Source organism: Pelophylax lessonae, assembly GCF_965119305.1.
Source record: "Pelophylax lessonae genome assembly, chromosome: 3".
Taxonomy (NCBI): Eukaryota; Metazoa; Chordata; class Amphibia; order Anura; family Ranidae; genus Pelophylax; species Pelophylax lessonae.
In genome coordinates this window covers 287,189,118-287,206,323 of record NC_138770.1, presented here as the reverse complement: position 1 = coordinate 287,206,323, position 17,206 = coordinate 287,189,118, and the positions used below count along the sequence as shown (strand labels likewise).

The 17,206-nt window shown below is 39.7% G+C and overlaps 1 protein-coding gene across 3 annotated transcripts in view; it reads right to left on the bottom strand.

Annotated features, from left to right (window-relative positions):
* ACAP2 (ArfGAP with coiled-coil, ankyrin repeat and PH domains 2) overlaps nucleotides 1–17,206 on the bottom strand; it is a 162,291-nt gene that overhangs the window by 15,397 nt on the left and 129,688 nt on the right. For 2 of the 3 annotated variants that reach the window (XM_082249893.1, XM_082249894.1), the window contains 5 exons: nucleotides 16,411–16,480; nucleotides 13,035–13,129; nucleotides 12,045–12,229; nucleotides 1,030–1,122; nucleotides 416–621 (listed from right to left, as the gene is read on the bottom strand). In XM_082249893.1, coding sequence (XP_082106019.1) covers nucleotides 416–621; nucleotides 1,030–1,122; nucleotides 12,045–12,229; nucleotides 13,035–13,129; nucleotides 16,411–16,480 — 649 coding nt within the window. The remainder of the gene's footprint in view (nucleotides 1–415; nucleotides 622–1,029; nucleotides 1,123–12,044; nucleotides 12,230–13,034; nucleotides 13,130–16,410; nucleotides 16,481–17,206) is intronic. The other variant, XM_082249895.1, reaches the window with a different exon arrangement.

Here is a 17,206-nt window from a genome sequence, read left to right as displayed (position 1 = left end):
CGCCCCAGTGTGAACGGGGTCTGAATGTTTAATTTTTATTTTGCTGAGACACAGGGGGCATAGTCGGGTTGTGTTGTACCCAGTTTATTGTTTTACTGTAAAACACTTTAAACTCTCAATATATCTTAAGTATATAGTAAAGTAGATTTATAAAGCAGTGAAGCATTCACCAAATAAATTCAAGTGATGTTTCCAGGTTGCTGTGTTTTAAAATGACAGCGATTGATTCACTACCACTGAATGTTGGGTGAATGTCAGTTTCAGTGCTTTATTATTTGCCCCCATATAGTTTATATTGATAGAAATATGTAATCTCAACCAATTTCCCCGAGAACATGAAAGCTTTGGTTCAATAGTTACCGACTTTCTATAAAATCCAGCACTCCATGTTACAATGGTACATGCATACACATACCCCATGCACTGCTTGTATTAGTGGTGTAGAGTTGTTTTCTTTGGTGTTCACCCAATTCACTTCTGCTCCATGAGCCAAGGCCTCAGACATTGCAGGGAGGTTTTGCTCATAGGCAGCTTGATACAACTGCAGCCCTGGAGGAAGCTTTTTAGTGTCCGACTCTTGAAATGCTGCAGAATCCCGTTTTTCATTTTTTCGATCTAGCTCTGGAATAGAGAAAATTGTCTATTGCATTCCACTGTTTTAGTCATTTAAAAATGGCAACATTATGTGATTTCCTGATATCAGCAATCATCAAATTGAAAAAAAAATACTAGGATTGGAAAGGTTTATAGTTCAGTAGAGAAATGAAATTAACATTTGAAGTGACAGCCAGTCAGTAGTTATGTATAGACAAATAAAATCAGGAGTCAGGCATTATATGAAAGTTTTACTTGCACTGGTTACCTGGCTCCGTGCATTTACCTAGCCCTGAGTTAGGGCAGCCATAGCAATGAGCTACACTCTAGTCACACAGCCAATATAGGAAATGGACACATAATACTAGTTCAGCAGGCACCAAAAGTAAGGGATTGTATCCCTTCATACCTTCTCTGTTAGTAAAAGACACCCACCTGCATCATACAAACTGTTGGAAGACACAGTGGATGCCAGAAGCTCTCGGCTACCCTCTGAGCTGAACTGAATTCCGCTGTCATTGCTCTTCACTAGTAAAATCAAATACAGATTGTACTAAGGGACTCGTGCTACAATGTACATATAATAAACGATTAAACGTACAAATCATTTATAAAAATAAATCCAAAACACAAACATTTTATATACTGCAGCTTGCCAATTCTTAATCATGGTGGTTTTATTCGTTTTCTTACTTTTAGGCATTGTTTTCTTTATTTTCACCAAGTGATCTGGCAAGTAAGTGTTATTTTTTTACCAGACCAGCTAGAGGGCTGTGACAAAGCATTAAACACTAACAGGGGTGCTAACAATTGTCAGCTTTTATTTATTTAAAACCTTTATTCCTGCTACCATGTACTTATATGAAAAAAAATATCCTCTTCTCTTTGTATTGCTTTCTTTGTGTGGAATCCCTGGTGTTCCTGCTAGTCCTTCTGCTTTCCTATGGAAAACTGATCACAGTAGGCATGAGAGCACAGCACGGTCAGTTCTCTAACTTTTCTGAGCACTCAGCCTACTCTCCTACAATGATCACACTTCTCCTGACACAACCCCCCCCCCCCTCACAGTCATTCACTAGGAAGGCCAGTATGCTGCGGTTTCCCCTACCCCACCTCCCTAAGCACCATATGCAGCTGTGAACAGAGGGTATGTGATCACTTATAAACCACTTAAATAAAAATCACTAATACATACACACACACACACACACACACACACACACACACACACACACACACACACACACACACACATACATACATATATATATATATATATATATACATATACACACACACACACACACATACATACACACACACACACACACACACACACAGCGGGGAACACATGATACAAATGCTAGAAATTATGTTGCAGTACAGTAATAAAAAGTATTTGATCCCCAAGCAAAACATGACTTAGGACTTGGTGGAGAAACCCTTGTTGGCAAGCACAAAGGTAATACATTTCTTGTAGTTGGTGACCAGGTTTGCACACATCTCAGAAGGGATTTTGGTCCACTCTTCTTTACAGATTCTCTCTAAATTCTTAAGGTTTCTTGGCTGTCTCGAAGTTACAGCTCCCTCCTAAATTTTCTACAGGATTAAGGTCTGGAGAGTGAATAGGCCACTCCATGACCTTAATGTGCTTCTTCTTGAGCCACTCCTTTGTTGACTTGGCGGTATGTTTTTGATCATTGTCATGCTGGAAGACCCATTCACGACCCATCTTCAGTGTTCTAGCTGAGGGAAGAAAATTCTCATCCACGATTTTACAATATATTACCCCCTCCATTGGACCCTTAATGCGATCAAATCGGCCTGTACCTTTAGCACAGAAACAGCCCCAAAGCATCATGTTTCCAACTGCGTGCTTGACTGTAGTAATAGTGCTCTTAGGGTCACAATAAGCATTTTTCTTCCTCCAATCATGGTGAGTCGAGATAATGCCAAAGAGCCCAATTTTGGTCTCATCTGACCAAGGCATTTACTCCCAATCCTTCTCTTAATAATTTATATGTTCATTGGCATGACTGTACATGTGCCTTATTGAGGATGGGGGACTCGCCATGTTTGGAGGAAGAAATATGCTGACTATGACCCTAAGAACATCATCCCTACAGTGAAGCACGGAGATGGAAACATCATGCTTTGGGGCTGTTTCTGTGCTAAAGGTACCGGCCGACTTTGCCGCATTGAGGGGCCAGGGCCCTGTATTGTAAAATCTTGGATAAGAATTTTCTTCCCTCAGCCAGAACACTGAAGATGGGCCATGGATGGGTCTTCAAGCATGACCATGACCCAAAATATACCACCAAGGCAACAAAGGAGTGCCTCAAGAAGAAGCACGTTAAGGACATGGAGTGGCCTAGCCAGTTTCTAGACATTAATCCTATAGAAAATTTATGGAGGGAGCTGAAACTTCGAGTTGCCAGGCGACAGGCAAGAAACCTTAAGGATTTAGACAAGATCTGTAAAGAAGGGTGGACCAAAATACCTCTTGAAATGTGTGCAAACCTTAACACCAACTACAAGACCTCTGTGCTTGCCAAAAAGGGTTTCTCCACCAAGTACCAAGTCGTGTTTTGTTTGGGGGTCAAATAATTCTTTCACTCACTGGACTGCAGCTCAATTTAAAAACATTTGTACCATGTGTTTTTTTCTGGATTTTTGGTTTTCTGTCTCTATCATTTAAAATACACCTACGATAAAAATTATAGACCCTTCATTTCTTTGTAAGTGGGCAAACTATAAAAATAAATTTTTTCCTCACTGTATATACACACACAAATGTTTTGCTATTTCTATTTTAAACTGACTGGGTCATTTTAAAAAGGTGAGGATTTACTTACATAGGTTTTCTTTAGGGTTTTTTTTCCTTTTATTTTTACATGCCAGCAACAAAATTCCTGTATATGTCTCCACTCGGGACAGAAGAGCAGCTGAGACACCTGGGACAGCAGCATTGGTAATCTACAGAGAGGGTAGGGTTAGATGCACCAACAGATTTAGATGGACTTGACTAACAAATTAAAGCTGAAGTCCATCTAACACATTTTAAGCAAGTAGAGCATGTTGTTTTTTTTTCCCCCCCATTGGGGTAAGGGCTTTGCATAAATAAATAAAACCTGACCATTGTAAGCACCACCCTCTAAGGGCTCATTCACATGGGTGGCTATAATTGGTGGCCCTCTAAAATGTGATTCATGGAACGCTTTTCAGAGGGCGTTTGAAAACCATTGAGGAGGCAATATTTTGCCTCCTCACTGCATGTTTTAGTATCAAAAGGCTAAACCACTGTGCTGAAACTGCATGCAATGATTGCAGGGCGAATTGGCACAGGACTATACACTTCAATGGGTAATTTTCGAACGGGAGACGGCTTTTAATTTTCATTGCAACAAAGCATCAAGCAAAGGCAGGTGTACAGATTTGAGCTGCTGCATGCCTATTTTTAGGTGAGAGCTTAGTTTGTTAAAAATCATAGATTACTGGCTGGATCACCAGGTGAAAAAAATGTTCTTTACCCTTTCTACTTTTATTTCCTTTTACCTGAAAAAATTCATGTTTTCAGCTGGCAGTTTAATCTGTTAAAAAAAATGCAGAAAGATTCTCCACCATGTTTCTTCTGCAGTCCGTAAGGCTTGGATCATGCAAAAAATGCATGTGTTGAAGTGGTACATGTATTTTGACAGCCTTTTCTGGCCAATAAAGGCAACAGTGCCCACTTTTAGGCATGACTTAAATATTTAATGATCTAGTGCACTTTAAATATACAGTGTGGAAGGGAGACATATTTTACTGCCCTTATTTTATCATTTTACAGTATAATTCTGTCATTTCTAATTTTCAGGGAAAATATTACATACATAATATACAAGGTGGTGAAATATAGGGGGGGAAAAGTTTTCTAATGCTATTTTTTCCACATCATTGTATATACATCATACTGTACAAGTTACAAAAGCATACAGTACATAGCTTACATTAACAAAATGTATGCTTATACCTGCAAATTCCCCTTTTGTATATGAAATTAAATGATTACGTGAATTTACAAGCAAACTGCCTGTAACCTACAGCACAATAAGAACGATTCCAAGTTTTTTGGTTACCCGATTCAGTTAACTAAAATCTCCACATTACTTTTTGTCTCACAAAATAAGACCTTGTGTCTAGCAAGCCCACTTTAATATATAAAAAAGAGCAGATAAGAATGAACAAAAATTAAAGCAGAACCCCAGGCTAATTTCAGTCCAGTGATGTTTTCATTTAAAACATTATAAAAATTAAAATGGTTTTGTGTCAGTTTTCATTTTAGATGAAGTGAAGGGGATGAGTTTTTTGTATGTTCAAGCATTATCCATTATAAACAGCCACCCCTCCCCCACTTCCCCAATGTCCCAGCATTATTTTTTCTTTTACCTTGATTCTCTACCTACAGGCAGGTTTTAAATAATCCCTGTGACAAACGCTGGCCTTGGAAAATTCCTGTAGAGGCAGCTGTTGGGAAGTTAGCTCATTAGACATAGGTACAACCCCACAACTCCACAACTATATCCTCCAAGAGCCATTTTCTACATACAGTAGGCTCTTGAGAATAAAGGAAGCAGCATTGTTTTGCTGGGGAAAAAAAGTAAATGTATGCATGTGGAGAGTGACAGAGAGAAGTGGGGAAATGTAAAGTTATCCAATCCAGCAGGCAGGTCTGACAACACTGGTTGGGATTTCAGTGCAGCCCAATTTCATCTGTCAGCCTAGATGGGAAGTTAAAACACACTAACTTTTTAGCATTTCAGCAGATTTTCTGCACTTTTCATTTTTTATTTTATCTTGCCCTGAGATAAAATTTGAGATTAAGCCAATAATGTCAGTAAAAACTTTTTTTTTTTTCAACATGGATAAGGGGAGCCCGAAAAGCAGGCAAAATGGAACAATGCATTAAATATTTACCTAACCAGCTATTTTTTTTAGTCTTGGCCATAGTAGAGAAAGACAACACAAAACCACCCTACATTCCATTTAAAGATAGACCTAATTAAAAGCAATTTTCTATACAACAGCACCCAGGCTGGAAGAAGGAAAGTCAGTATTGTACGCCAATTATAGCTCCAACCCTGTGAACATGTAAAAACATAACAGAGATGAGCTTTGTATTCCATTAATATCTACCGCATTGGCCAACCAGTAAGATGGGAAAGGGGAGGTGATTAGAGAAGTGGAACTTTAACTGCCATATTATTTTTGCAGTGAATGTATTCAGCCAATATAATCAGAGCAGTGAGTGTCATTACCAGAGTTTAGGGATCCGGGGGGGGGGGGGGGGGGGGTACTTTTCTATGCAGTAAAATTGGGGTACATAATGGAGATCTTGAGATCAGAATTTTTGCCTGGAGCTCTGCTTTAAGAGATATACATTCCAGCATACTGATTAGTGGAAGAGTAATTTCAGCATTAAGAATGGTTCGCAAGAAGCAAATGGTAAAGTCTGGACATGGTCAGCTAACACAGCAAACAGTCCACACCATACAAGATTTGTTACTTACTACTACGCAGCTTTGAGGAGGTATCAAAGTAGGAGAAGAGCGAGTCTAGCTCATCAGGACAGAACAGAGACTCCCGTCTGGCTTCATCGCTTGTAACAGCGACCGCTGGGAACATGCAAGTTAGCAAAGCGTAGAGCAGGCAGTGAAAGAAGGAAGAGGGTCAAGTGAAAACAGACAGCTCTGAGGTGAAAGAGAAAGTGTCAGTTTTAATAATCAAAGATCACAGATCTAAGCCTACACTGGGCATTAATCCACAGAAAGCAGTGAAGTTGGGAGGGTTGGAAGGTCTTAGTTTGGTATTGATCTTTTTACAGCTATAGCAGTTGTATTCACCAAGAACCAATATATATATATATATATATATATATATATATATATATATATATATATATATATATATATATATATATATAATGTACCTGTATGCTCAGATATGTACACACCAACCAAGGAAATGTATTGCTCCATAACAAATGTGTAAACCTTAACTAGACCCTGTCACCAATTTAGAGCACAAAAAAACAGGTATTTCAAATGTGTATAGGCTGAGTAATTCCTTTCCATAATCAACTTTTTTCGTAACTCTGAAATTGATAGCAAATGTTACTTCTTCAGAAAGAGTTCATTGCCCCTTCCTTCTTCTGAGAGCATCTAATTACTGTCTGTGCTGGCCCAGAGTCTTCATTAGTCTCTCCCCTCTTCTCCCTGTAGAACCTCTTATATAACTGCTAGGGGAGCAGAGAAAAGGAATACTATAGATAGAGTGTCACTTGAGAGATAGCGGAGTCTGCTGATATCACATCTAAAGCCCCGTACACGCGCACCGAAAACTGCCAGGAAATTTTCGTCCAACGTCCGATCTGCCGATTTTCGGCTTGTTAGTATGATGCTTCCAACAACCGACTCCAACTTTTCGGCCGAAAAAAATCTGGTGTGCAGGCTATAAAAAAAATTTCCGCCGTCAAAACACGGCCGATTTTCGTGCAGTCAGTACAGATTTTGACAAGGAAAATCTTATGAGCAAGACGGGGCATGCTCAGATAAGAAAGAACACAAAGAAAGCAAACCAACACATGACATCACTTCAGAAGCAGATTTTTGTTGGGCGAGAAAATTCGTGTGCAGTCTAGGCACATTCCAACCAACAAAACACAACTCTGGACAAAAGAAGGACGATCGGTCGGCCGATAATCGTTGCGTGTGTACGGAGCTTAACATGGCAGCTCCCAGTCTCAGGGCTTTTGGATATATGAAATCTGAAATATCATAAATGCGTTCCTTGTACATATAAGCTTCTGGGAAAATGTTTGTTGAAAAGAACAGTCCAGTGACAGTGTCTGTTTAGGCCATATGAATGATTTTGATAGATCTAACTTTGAAGGCATGCACACAATAGGTTTTTCAGAGCATTAACTTAGTTGGGCAGGTTTGCACATACAGCATTGACTGCATTTGCTTTATTCCATAAAACAAACTTTTGTAAGAGAGAGTATTAACTCCCATACAATTATAAAGTTCACATTTCAGTACTCCACACCCTGTTTACAAGTTCAGGTTTGCACCTGTCAGTGTATTCTTTTCAATGCTCATGATGATTACATAATAAAGCAATGCTAAATCAAAAAAAATATGTCTGGATACATTTTTGGTTCACTTAGCATTCAGAATTTTCCTAACATATAATGATCTGTAACTCTACAAGCCAGAAAAATAATACCTAGCAAGTTACTAAAATACAACAATTTAGTTTTTCAAGAATTGTGGCTCCTTTTTTGAAAATATCACAGTCTCTTAAAGTCTTCCAGTGAGGGCAAACCTAAGACAATTAGTAACTAGTCTGCTACAAGCAGGAGTAAGCATCTTTTCTTCAATCGCCATCCTCCGTGATTACCCAAACTGTATATTTTAACTTTGTGGCAACTCTGAGGATTCCTGTGATTTATGTGCACACACAGCTTAGAACACAAAGGCTAGTACACATTTCACTTCCCCAGAAGGAGCAAATTCCCTAGCACAGCTCCATCCACTCTGTAAGTATCTCATTCTTGTCTGTGCTGGCAGCTCCTCTACCTCTTCCATCATGTCCCTACATAACTTTTATATAGCTGCTAGAGGAGGAGAAAAGAGGCATACCATACTACTGCACACTCCTATCCTCTAGGAGTGCACCAACACATGAGATTGACATACTGTAATTGTGCCATCTCTGAACAAAGATGCCATCAGCCTCCAGTGGAGAATAGATGAGTGTCCTCCGGAATACTGTGATCTCACTGTGAGGTAATACCTACAAGTGTTAAAAAATGCATGCTTGTAACATAAAATATATATCTGATGCTAGGCCCACTTTGTTCTGCAGACATTACAAAGCCTGACCTTTCCCACAAGGGAATTCCAATTGCAGCAATTACAATAACAAGTTCAAGCTTTTTTTTTTAGTCAGGCAGGCCCATAAACAGTGCAACCTACCTACGGTTGCGGGAAAGAAATTTGCATGATTCCACCATCAACACAGATGGCCGAGACATTGTTTTCTCCCAGGAGGGCGGCGATAGCCATCCCCGCCGGGACAAGATAGTGATTACTGCTAGCGGCTATAGCAGCCACTAGCAATAATTGCAAGTAAATCCAGCAGGCTTGTTGTACCAAAGTTGATTGATCAATCAACTTGGCACATTCAGCCTGCCCATTCATGATTCATTCATTGACCGGCCTTAGTCTTGAACTACTTCCTCCACAGTACTGTACGGTGGACTTCTTAAATTAAGTCTCATAATAGTCACCCAAGAAGACTTCTGTAGAAGAATCTTTACTCTTACTTATCTAGCTTTTTTTCATCCCTTACTTTGAATATTATGGTTGCTGTGAAAAACACATTTTGTGTGCCCTACACAAGGTGATCACAATAAGTTTATATATCCAACATATTTTTTTTTTTTAAATGAATAAAATGATACTGTATCATACAATATTTTGTTAGGGTATCTTAGGCTTAAAGGATCGCATTAATAGTATAAACACTCAAGCAATTGTACAATACTGGTTTTTATTAGGCAGCGACATGGAGCTACATTGGAAATATTGTTTGTTAGTTGTGTACCATTTCAAAAAATTATCACCTTGTTTAGCCCCTCAGTGTCCCCGATGTGCTTTCGGGGCTGTAGGGAATGGGCCACACTTCTCCACATTTGGTGGACTTGCCCAAAGGAGTTACGGCTTTGGACACGAGTCTACCCCATGATACGTTTAATGCTCAACATCTCTCTGGCCTGTAACCCTTGGGAAGCCCTGCTACATGAACCAATCTTGTCCTTATCAAGTAACCAGTGTTAACTAGTGGGATTTGTGTTCCTAGCAGCTCGGCAAACCCTCGCTTGAGTGTGGAGACAACCTTTTCTTAATCTTGCCGAAGTAAAAACAGAGACTCGTGGGCATTATGGTACATGAGAAGCTCACATCTATCCTTGAAGAAACACACGCCCAGTACCTAAAGATCTGGAGCCCCTGGATTGATTGTAACACTCAGATGAATTTAGATTGTTCTCTTTGTGAATTTTATTCTATGACAAGTGATGAGGCCCCCCCTGGTCGGCCCAGGAGGGTCCCCTCTCCCTCCCCGTTCTATTCCCTTTCTCTCCTCCCAGGCCAGTTTTCCTTTATTTTTTTTTCTTTCTTACCTGTTCCTAATCTTCTTATAGCCCTGTGCAAGTTAATAAGCATAGCTATCGCTCCATACCCCGTCCCACCCCTCTTGCCTTGGTAGTTGCAAGAGCTGAGGGACCTTCCCTTTTTTTCTTTTTATTCCCGTTTCTGGATGGTTCACTGTGCTAGACCAGCACATGTTTCTCATTCCAGCCATGTCCCTGCTCTACATATTTCATCCTGATATTAATGGCTTGTGTATTGTGTTTTACACAAAGCATGCCTTACTTTGATTTTTCATTTGTACCCCTATAATTGTACTATTGCTTCCAGTTCATGACTCATTTGTATCGTTTTGGAAAAACCTAAAATCTTTTGTGAATTATAAAATTATCACCTTTAAGGTTGAGACAGCTGGCAAAACACTGCATTCAGTCTGAAGGAAAATGACACTCCATATACAGATACAGGCTCTGGACAGTCATCTACAATGCTAGCAGAATAAAATCTAGAAGATGTACAAGGGGTTTCCAGGCAGTTTTACCAAACAAATCTGTGAGAATACATGTACATGTCCATGACACTGAGGGAATCTTCTGCATTTACAAAGAAGAGCAAACATAAGAATGGTTTGATTTAGGTTTGCAAGCAACACTGTCAGTATATACTGTATGTACAGTATGCAATAAAATGGCAGGCAAGCATAAGCACATGTACAAACATGAAAAACCAATCACTTTTAGACAGCCAATGGCTGACCATGGCCTTTATATTCGATTCTATTCAGTACTTAGAGGCTGTGTGACTACAGGCAACCAATGCGCTGGCCATACTCAAATTCTACACAAGTCTAATGGACAATGCATAGTGAACACAACACAATGCTCTCTTGGAAAGCTGAAATGAACAAAAGTTAAGGCGCTGTTAGTTATATGTACATCTGTATATATGTGTAGACTCAAAGAATAAATAATTTATATTAAATAATTTAGGTATCAGCATCTATAAACGTTCTCTTGGAAAGCTGCCTTGGGATATACAGCAACCTGTGAACACATAATTAAAGGAAAACCTTTCCTTTTTTTTTTTTTGGACTTTATTGAGAAAGTAAGCAAGCTACAAACATAATTATTCATTTAGTGTCAGCTGATCCAATGTCTTCAGTACTTTTTGAGTTACTAACCACAATCCTTTCAATTATGGCAGTCCCCCAACCCCCCCCCCCCCCCCCCCCCAAAGCACAGTGTTTCTTGAATATATCCAGAGACAACAAGCAACTTTGCAAATATTATCTCCCACCTTTGCATTTTTCTACCCTACATTTTCCCAAACAGGTGTCATCAGAGCCAGGCCAGCGTAAAGACTGCATGGTTTATGTTTGTATTTGCACTATAACTACAGAAGACAGGGACTCTGAACTAGAAAACCATTTGTTTTGCTCAATTCACCGGAGAACACAAAACGCTAGAAAGAAGGAGCCCCTGCATAAGTTTAGCTACAATACAGAATTCACATCTGCAAACTAGGGCTGAAAAGAAGGCAGACGTGTATTCTGCTTTTTACAATTACATGTTTAGCGTGACATAAGATGAAGGAATTGGTGGAGCCTAACTGAATCCATGCAGGTAGCGCCTAATTTTAGCAGTTTGTGCTCTCGTGATCACGTGAATGCAGTACTGTGCAGAAAGCATACACATACTGTATATAACTCCTGGCATTTTAGACACAGGGCTAGCTGATCACTCCAGAAAATCAGTTAAAAATAAAGCAAACCTCCCCATACTGTGCTCCTTGCTGTTCACTCATCACTGTTAAAGTTGGTCTTATAAGACAACAGGAAGGTGTATGAAGTGCTAAAGGACAGTCTGAGGCCAGCAAACCATGAAACTGGTTTGCCATTTGCATTGCAGAGCATTTTTGAGTTTTGAGGACCTTCAGGTTTTATACAGAGGATCAGAGGACCTAGACCGGTGTCAAAAATCCTGCCAGTCAATGACAGTGACATCTGTGCTGACTTTTTTATTCAGATATAAAAGACAGACACAAAATGCTCTTCATATCATTAGAAGGCTACCATGCATGGTAGTAGAACCATGTTGTTCAGGCAGTAATAGGTGTATTTACTGAATACTGAGGTGTTCATAAAGCATAAGCGTAAGCATTTACAAAAATTTGCATACAAAGAATTCATAATGATGGATATTCAGTTTCACTATCAAATTAGGTGTACCTGAAGTACCATGGGGTATTTGTAGTTACCTAATAGTTTGGTGGATGTTCTAGTGTTTTCTTCTGCTCCTAGACTTTTGTCAGTTGAACTAAGGCGGTTGTCATTCCTTTTCTCTGATAAGTTTTTCTTTCTTGCTACTAATGCTGATTCGCGACTATGATCCACAAACCGCTTTTCAACATACTTGGCTTTGATGTATGCTTCTTTCTCCTGTCTTTCAGTACAAAAATAATGCTTTTGTAAATGTGTGCTGTCAGAGAACAGTTTTCTCACTACGATCCCATCAGGTTATTTCAAAAATTAAACAAATTGTCTATGATAATTTGCTAAACATATTACTTAAACTAATATCCCCTAATTTGACCATAATCAGCTAAATCACATGGCTATCACCGAAAGGAAACGTGGAGTACATCGTAAACAAACAATAAGAAATAGCACAGGGGGATAAAAAAAAAAAAACAATTCTGCTTTTTACATGATCTGTATTTAACAGGAGCAGAAAATAGGTAAAATGCTGGACCGAAGTTTATTTACCAGTGAAATGGTTCTTTCAGCTGGGCTCTTGTTACCACAATCTATTCCTTAAGAACGGCTTCACACTGCTGCGCAAATATGCAAAGACAGACAATGCAGTATGCAAGACTTTAGGTGTGCTTTAAGAAAATGCAACCTAACGTGCATCCTAAAGGTAATGGGACCGTGGTAAAAACTGCCGGTAAAATACTACACCTGCACTGTCTCTAAACCATTGCACACTAGTGTGAAGCCTAACATGGACTATTTACAACAAAGCAGTAAATACTTGGCACAAAAGTGGGAATAAACCTATAGTGTCACCTGCTGGCTGGTAAAAGTCATTTAAAAAAGGATCATTAATATGCATTATTTCATTATTTCCAGACTAATTAAAAATAAATTATATAGTAGTTTTATGCATTTTTTTCAAAACAAATTTAATTGGGAACATCTTCACACTATATTAATAAGAAAGCATAAAAACACACAAAGACACATACCTCGTACATCCATTCTGAGGCTTTTTGACACCTATTTTGTCCACTTGTGCTTCATATATACTATTGATAACATCGTTCCCAAGTTCACACATCAGCTATTTGAAAAATACAGAAACAAATAACTATAAGACATATGTTGGGGACCATGCAGCAGTTTCATTAACTGCATTATTGCTCCTTTGCTTACTCAAGATGCTGATTCTTATCCAACCAAAATCATCAGCATCCTTATCAAGTCTAACTTGATAAAAATGAAATGTAAAAGATCTCAGCCTTCGTATCCTACAGAGAGCAAGAGAAACATTTGAATAATGGCAAACAAAGGGGAAAAAAATAAGTATTGCACAGAGCAGTCCAGGTCCTCCTCTTCTCGGGTCCCCCCCCCCCGGTGCTCTGGGCTCCTCCTCTTCTGGGAGTGCCCCCAAAAGGAAGCTGCTTCCTATAGAGGAACTTGTGCGAGCTCGCTCCTGAGCCACATTGTCTGCGTCTATTGACACAGACAGGTTGGTTCGGCCCTGCCACCTCCTCCTTCGTTCAGATGGCTCCGCTGCTATCAATCTGTGCAGCGAGAAGGGACAGAGCCAGGAGATCCGCTGCTCTCTTGCAAAGTGCTGAATCAGGATTGGGTTCACGCAAGTATAAGGGGGGTGAGGGGGGACACAACCAATTTAAGCTAGTAACAAAACAGTCAGATTTAAATGTGATGTTTATGTGGGAGTCAAAAAGGACTCTTCAACACCCCCCTCAGATCCTTTAACTGCTTCCTTCCAAGAGGACGTCATCTGGTAGAAGTGGTTGTACCGGAATGATACCTGCAGCTAGCAGGCATCATCCCATTTTTTTTTTTTCTCCAAATGGCGATTCCCTTATATGTAAAAGCCATCCTAGCTGCTAATTAGCTGCTGGATTGGTCTTACAGTTAATGGATGGGGTCGCCCCCCCCCCCCTCCCCCAAGACTGATCTTGGTCTGATCTGGTGGACCCCAGATGTCTCACTAAAGAGGACCTGTCACAGCTGATTGTTGTCACAAGGGATGTTTACATTTCTTGTGACAGCAATAAAAGTGATCAGTAAAATACATTTTTAAAGAGACCGTGTACAAAAAAAAATAATAAAATCAAATCAAATAATAATGTTGCCATCCTCCCATGCTTATGAATAACAAGAAACGTATGCGTCGGTCCCACATGCATACATTAACGGCGATCACACCACACGTGAGGTATCATGGGAAACGTCCGAGCAAGCGCATTAATTCTAGCCCCATGCCTCCTGTGTAACTCTAAACTGGTAACCTGTAAAAGCATTTAAAGCGTCATCTATAGAGATTTTTAGGTACTGTAGTCTGGGGCTGTACACAATTTTAAAGCATGACATGCTAGGTATCTGTTTACTCAGCGTGACTTCATCTTTTATATTTTACCAAACAAATGGGTATAATAAAGTAAAATTTGTCCAAAACATTTGCATTGAAAAAACGCTGCACAAATACCATGCGACATAAAAAACTTCAACACTCGCCATTTTATTCTCTAGGGCCCCTGCTTAAAAACAAAATTTTTTAGGGTTCCAAGTAATTTTATAGCAATAAAATAATAATATTTACATGTAAGAGAGAAGTGTCAGAATAGGCTTGGGAAGCAAGTGGTTAGATATTTTGTTGCACACCTGTAAAAATGCAGATAATAGGTTTGAAGATTAGTTAAAGCCCCCCAAACAACAACCCAAAGAATAAAATGGTGATAGTTGCAATTTTTTAGGTCACTAAATATTAGTGAAATGCTGTATCAAACGCACATTTCCAGAAAAAAAAAAAGAAAACACTAAAGTTAATTTGAGTGCACACAAACGCAATAAATTATAATTTTGGTAAAACCAAAAAGATGAGGTTGAACGAGTAAATAGATACCAAACATGTCAAGTCTTAAAACTGTGTGCGCCTGAGAAGTAGTAACAAACTTGAGTGCACAAAATTTTTCATAGGCAATGCTTTAAAAGCCTTTTTATAGATCATTAGTTTAGAGTTAGCTGAAATGATGGCGCTTCTGTATGCACAGTAACATGTGGAGCTCAATCATGTGTTTATGTTTGAATGTTAATGTACTACATGGGGGTGGAGCTCAGAAACAAGGGAGGCTGGAAGGACATGGATAAGTGCCCGTTCCAGGGGTCCAAAGAAATGATCCACCGGACCGCTTACAACTGAAAGCCGACCGTTAGCTTGTGACATTTACATGCATTTACACAGAGTGGGCTGCTGCAGACATAAGTACTACGTTGGTGGCAGCGAAAAGGTTAGTTAGTTGTGAGGGCTACCGTCTTTAAAAATCTGTTACAATTCTGTCTAGCCATGGCAGTGCGTCTCACAGAATTGCAACATCAGATGTTGTGGACAGTTCTTGTTTCCATTAACATATGTGGTGGCAGCTACCTTCGTGTGTATAGGGTTAAGTGCAGTGATAACCAGCCCAACAACAATCACTCTCAGTCTGCTGGAGCTAAAAGTGTAATACATCAAATGTATTCATTTTTTTTTTTTTTTATAGATAGATTTTACACCTACTAATTAAAGGGAATTTTAAAGGGGAGGGGAATTTTACTGCAAGGTCCACTGTGGTCCTGGAGTGGTGTGTGTCTTCTATTGTTGCCATTTTCCCCTTACTGCAGAGTGACAGGAAGTGAGAAAGAATCATTCCAGTGGGTAGAAAGATGGGGAACCAGAGGCAGACGTTCAAGCCCTTCTCCGCTATACATAGGTGGTGTATTTATTGTGGTTTGTGTCATCATTAGAGAGAAATCATCTCCTTTTCTGCCAAACGACAGGCAGACAGCAGCGTGGGGAAATTTCCAGAATGGCGTCAAAGCAGTATGTTAATTCGTTTTCATACTGACCTTAGAGAGAGTTATGCCCCGAACACACAGGCCGAATATCTGCTAAAATCATCCGGTACAGTAGAAACCGGCGCCGATATTCAGCCCGTGTGTACAGGTCCTTGTCTGACAGAAGCTCACGACCGGCTTCTGTCGCACCAGCATGCTGGAAAACCAGCAGCCAATTAGGATATGATCAGCGCTCTCAGCCAATGGCTGTGAGCGCTGACCGGTGTGTTCCGACGGGTGGGGGGTCCCCCCCAATCACAGCACAATAGCTCAGAGGGGAGATCGCTTTACTAACATTACATTGTTAGTACAGCAAGCTCCTCAGATTTTTTTTTTCATTCAGCCTGCTAGGTTGAGCGGAAAAAAACTTGGCATGTGTACCAGGCACGTGTTTGTGTGGTAGTTGTATGTGCAGTGTATCCCATACAAAGTCAAGGTTCCAACCTCATAAGCTACAGTATATAAATTAGTATCTATGGCAACAATGTTTATTACCTTTAGAAGCTCAGGCTCCCAGGTGTCCAGAGTTAAAGATCTCACTTTTGAAAAATGAACTCCAAGACTCCTTTCACACACAAAAAAAAAAAAAAAAAACATATAAAAAGTAAATGAGGTTCAAACAGTAGACACTACATAACAGCAATAACTTAGGGTAACTTATCACTAAATATTCCTATTTACAGTATATCTAAAAACAAAGAAAGGATTTATTCCATTACTAACCTAAAACTTTTCTGAGAAGTACATACTGCACCATACAATAAAATAGTTAAAGCAGTTGTAAACCTAATGTGCAGCAATTAGCAAAGACATGCACCATGTTTTAGCTTTTGTAATACAAATCCAAAGTGCATTCGTTTTACCTCAGTTTTCTCATCCCTACGCCTGTCACAGCCCTCGAAAAACTCCAGTCTGTGGGTGCATCTATGAGCCCACAGACTGGAGGTGGAGTCCCAATGTCATTGGATTTCTCCATCAGTGCATTCACACTCGCTCGGCTTAGCATGAGCTTCCTCCTAATGTCAGCCAATCAAAGGTGAGGGGGCGTGGCACCATTTTTTTATTTTTACAACCACTTTTAATTTACGCAGTCTGTCACTGCTGACCATCTGAAGATGCAAGATGTCTAGTGGTCCTGCTGAGCCAAAACTACAGGACTTTCTAATTCATTGACCCAAAATAAAATATACACATCAGGATTCATGATTTCAACGAATACTTGTTCCAGGTCAGTGGCTCAAAGAGGTTAAAGCCCGAGAAACCAGGTTTTAAGAAGGTATATGATAGCAGT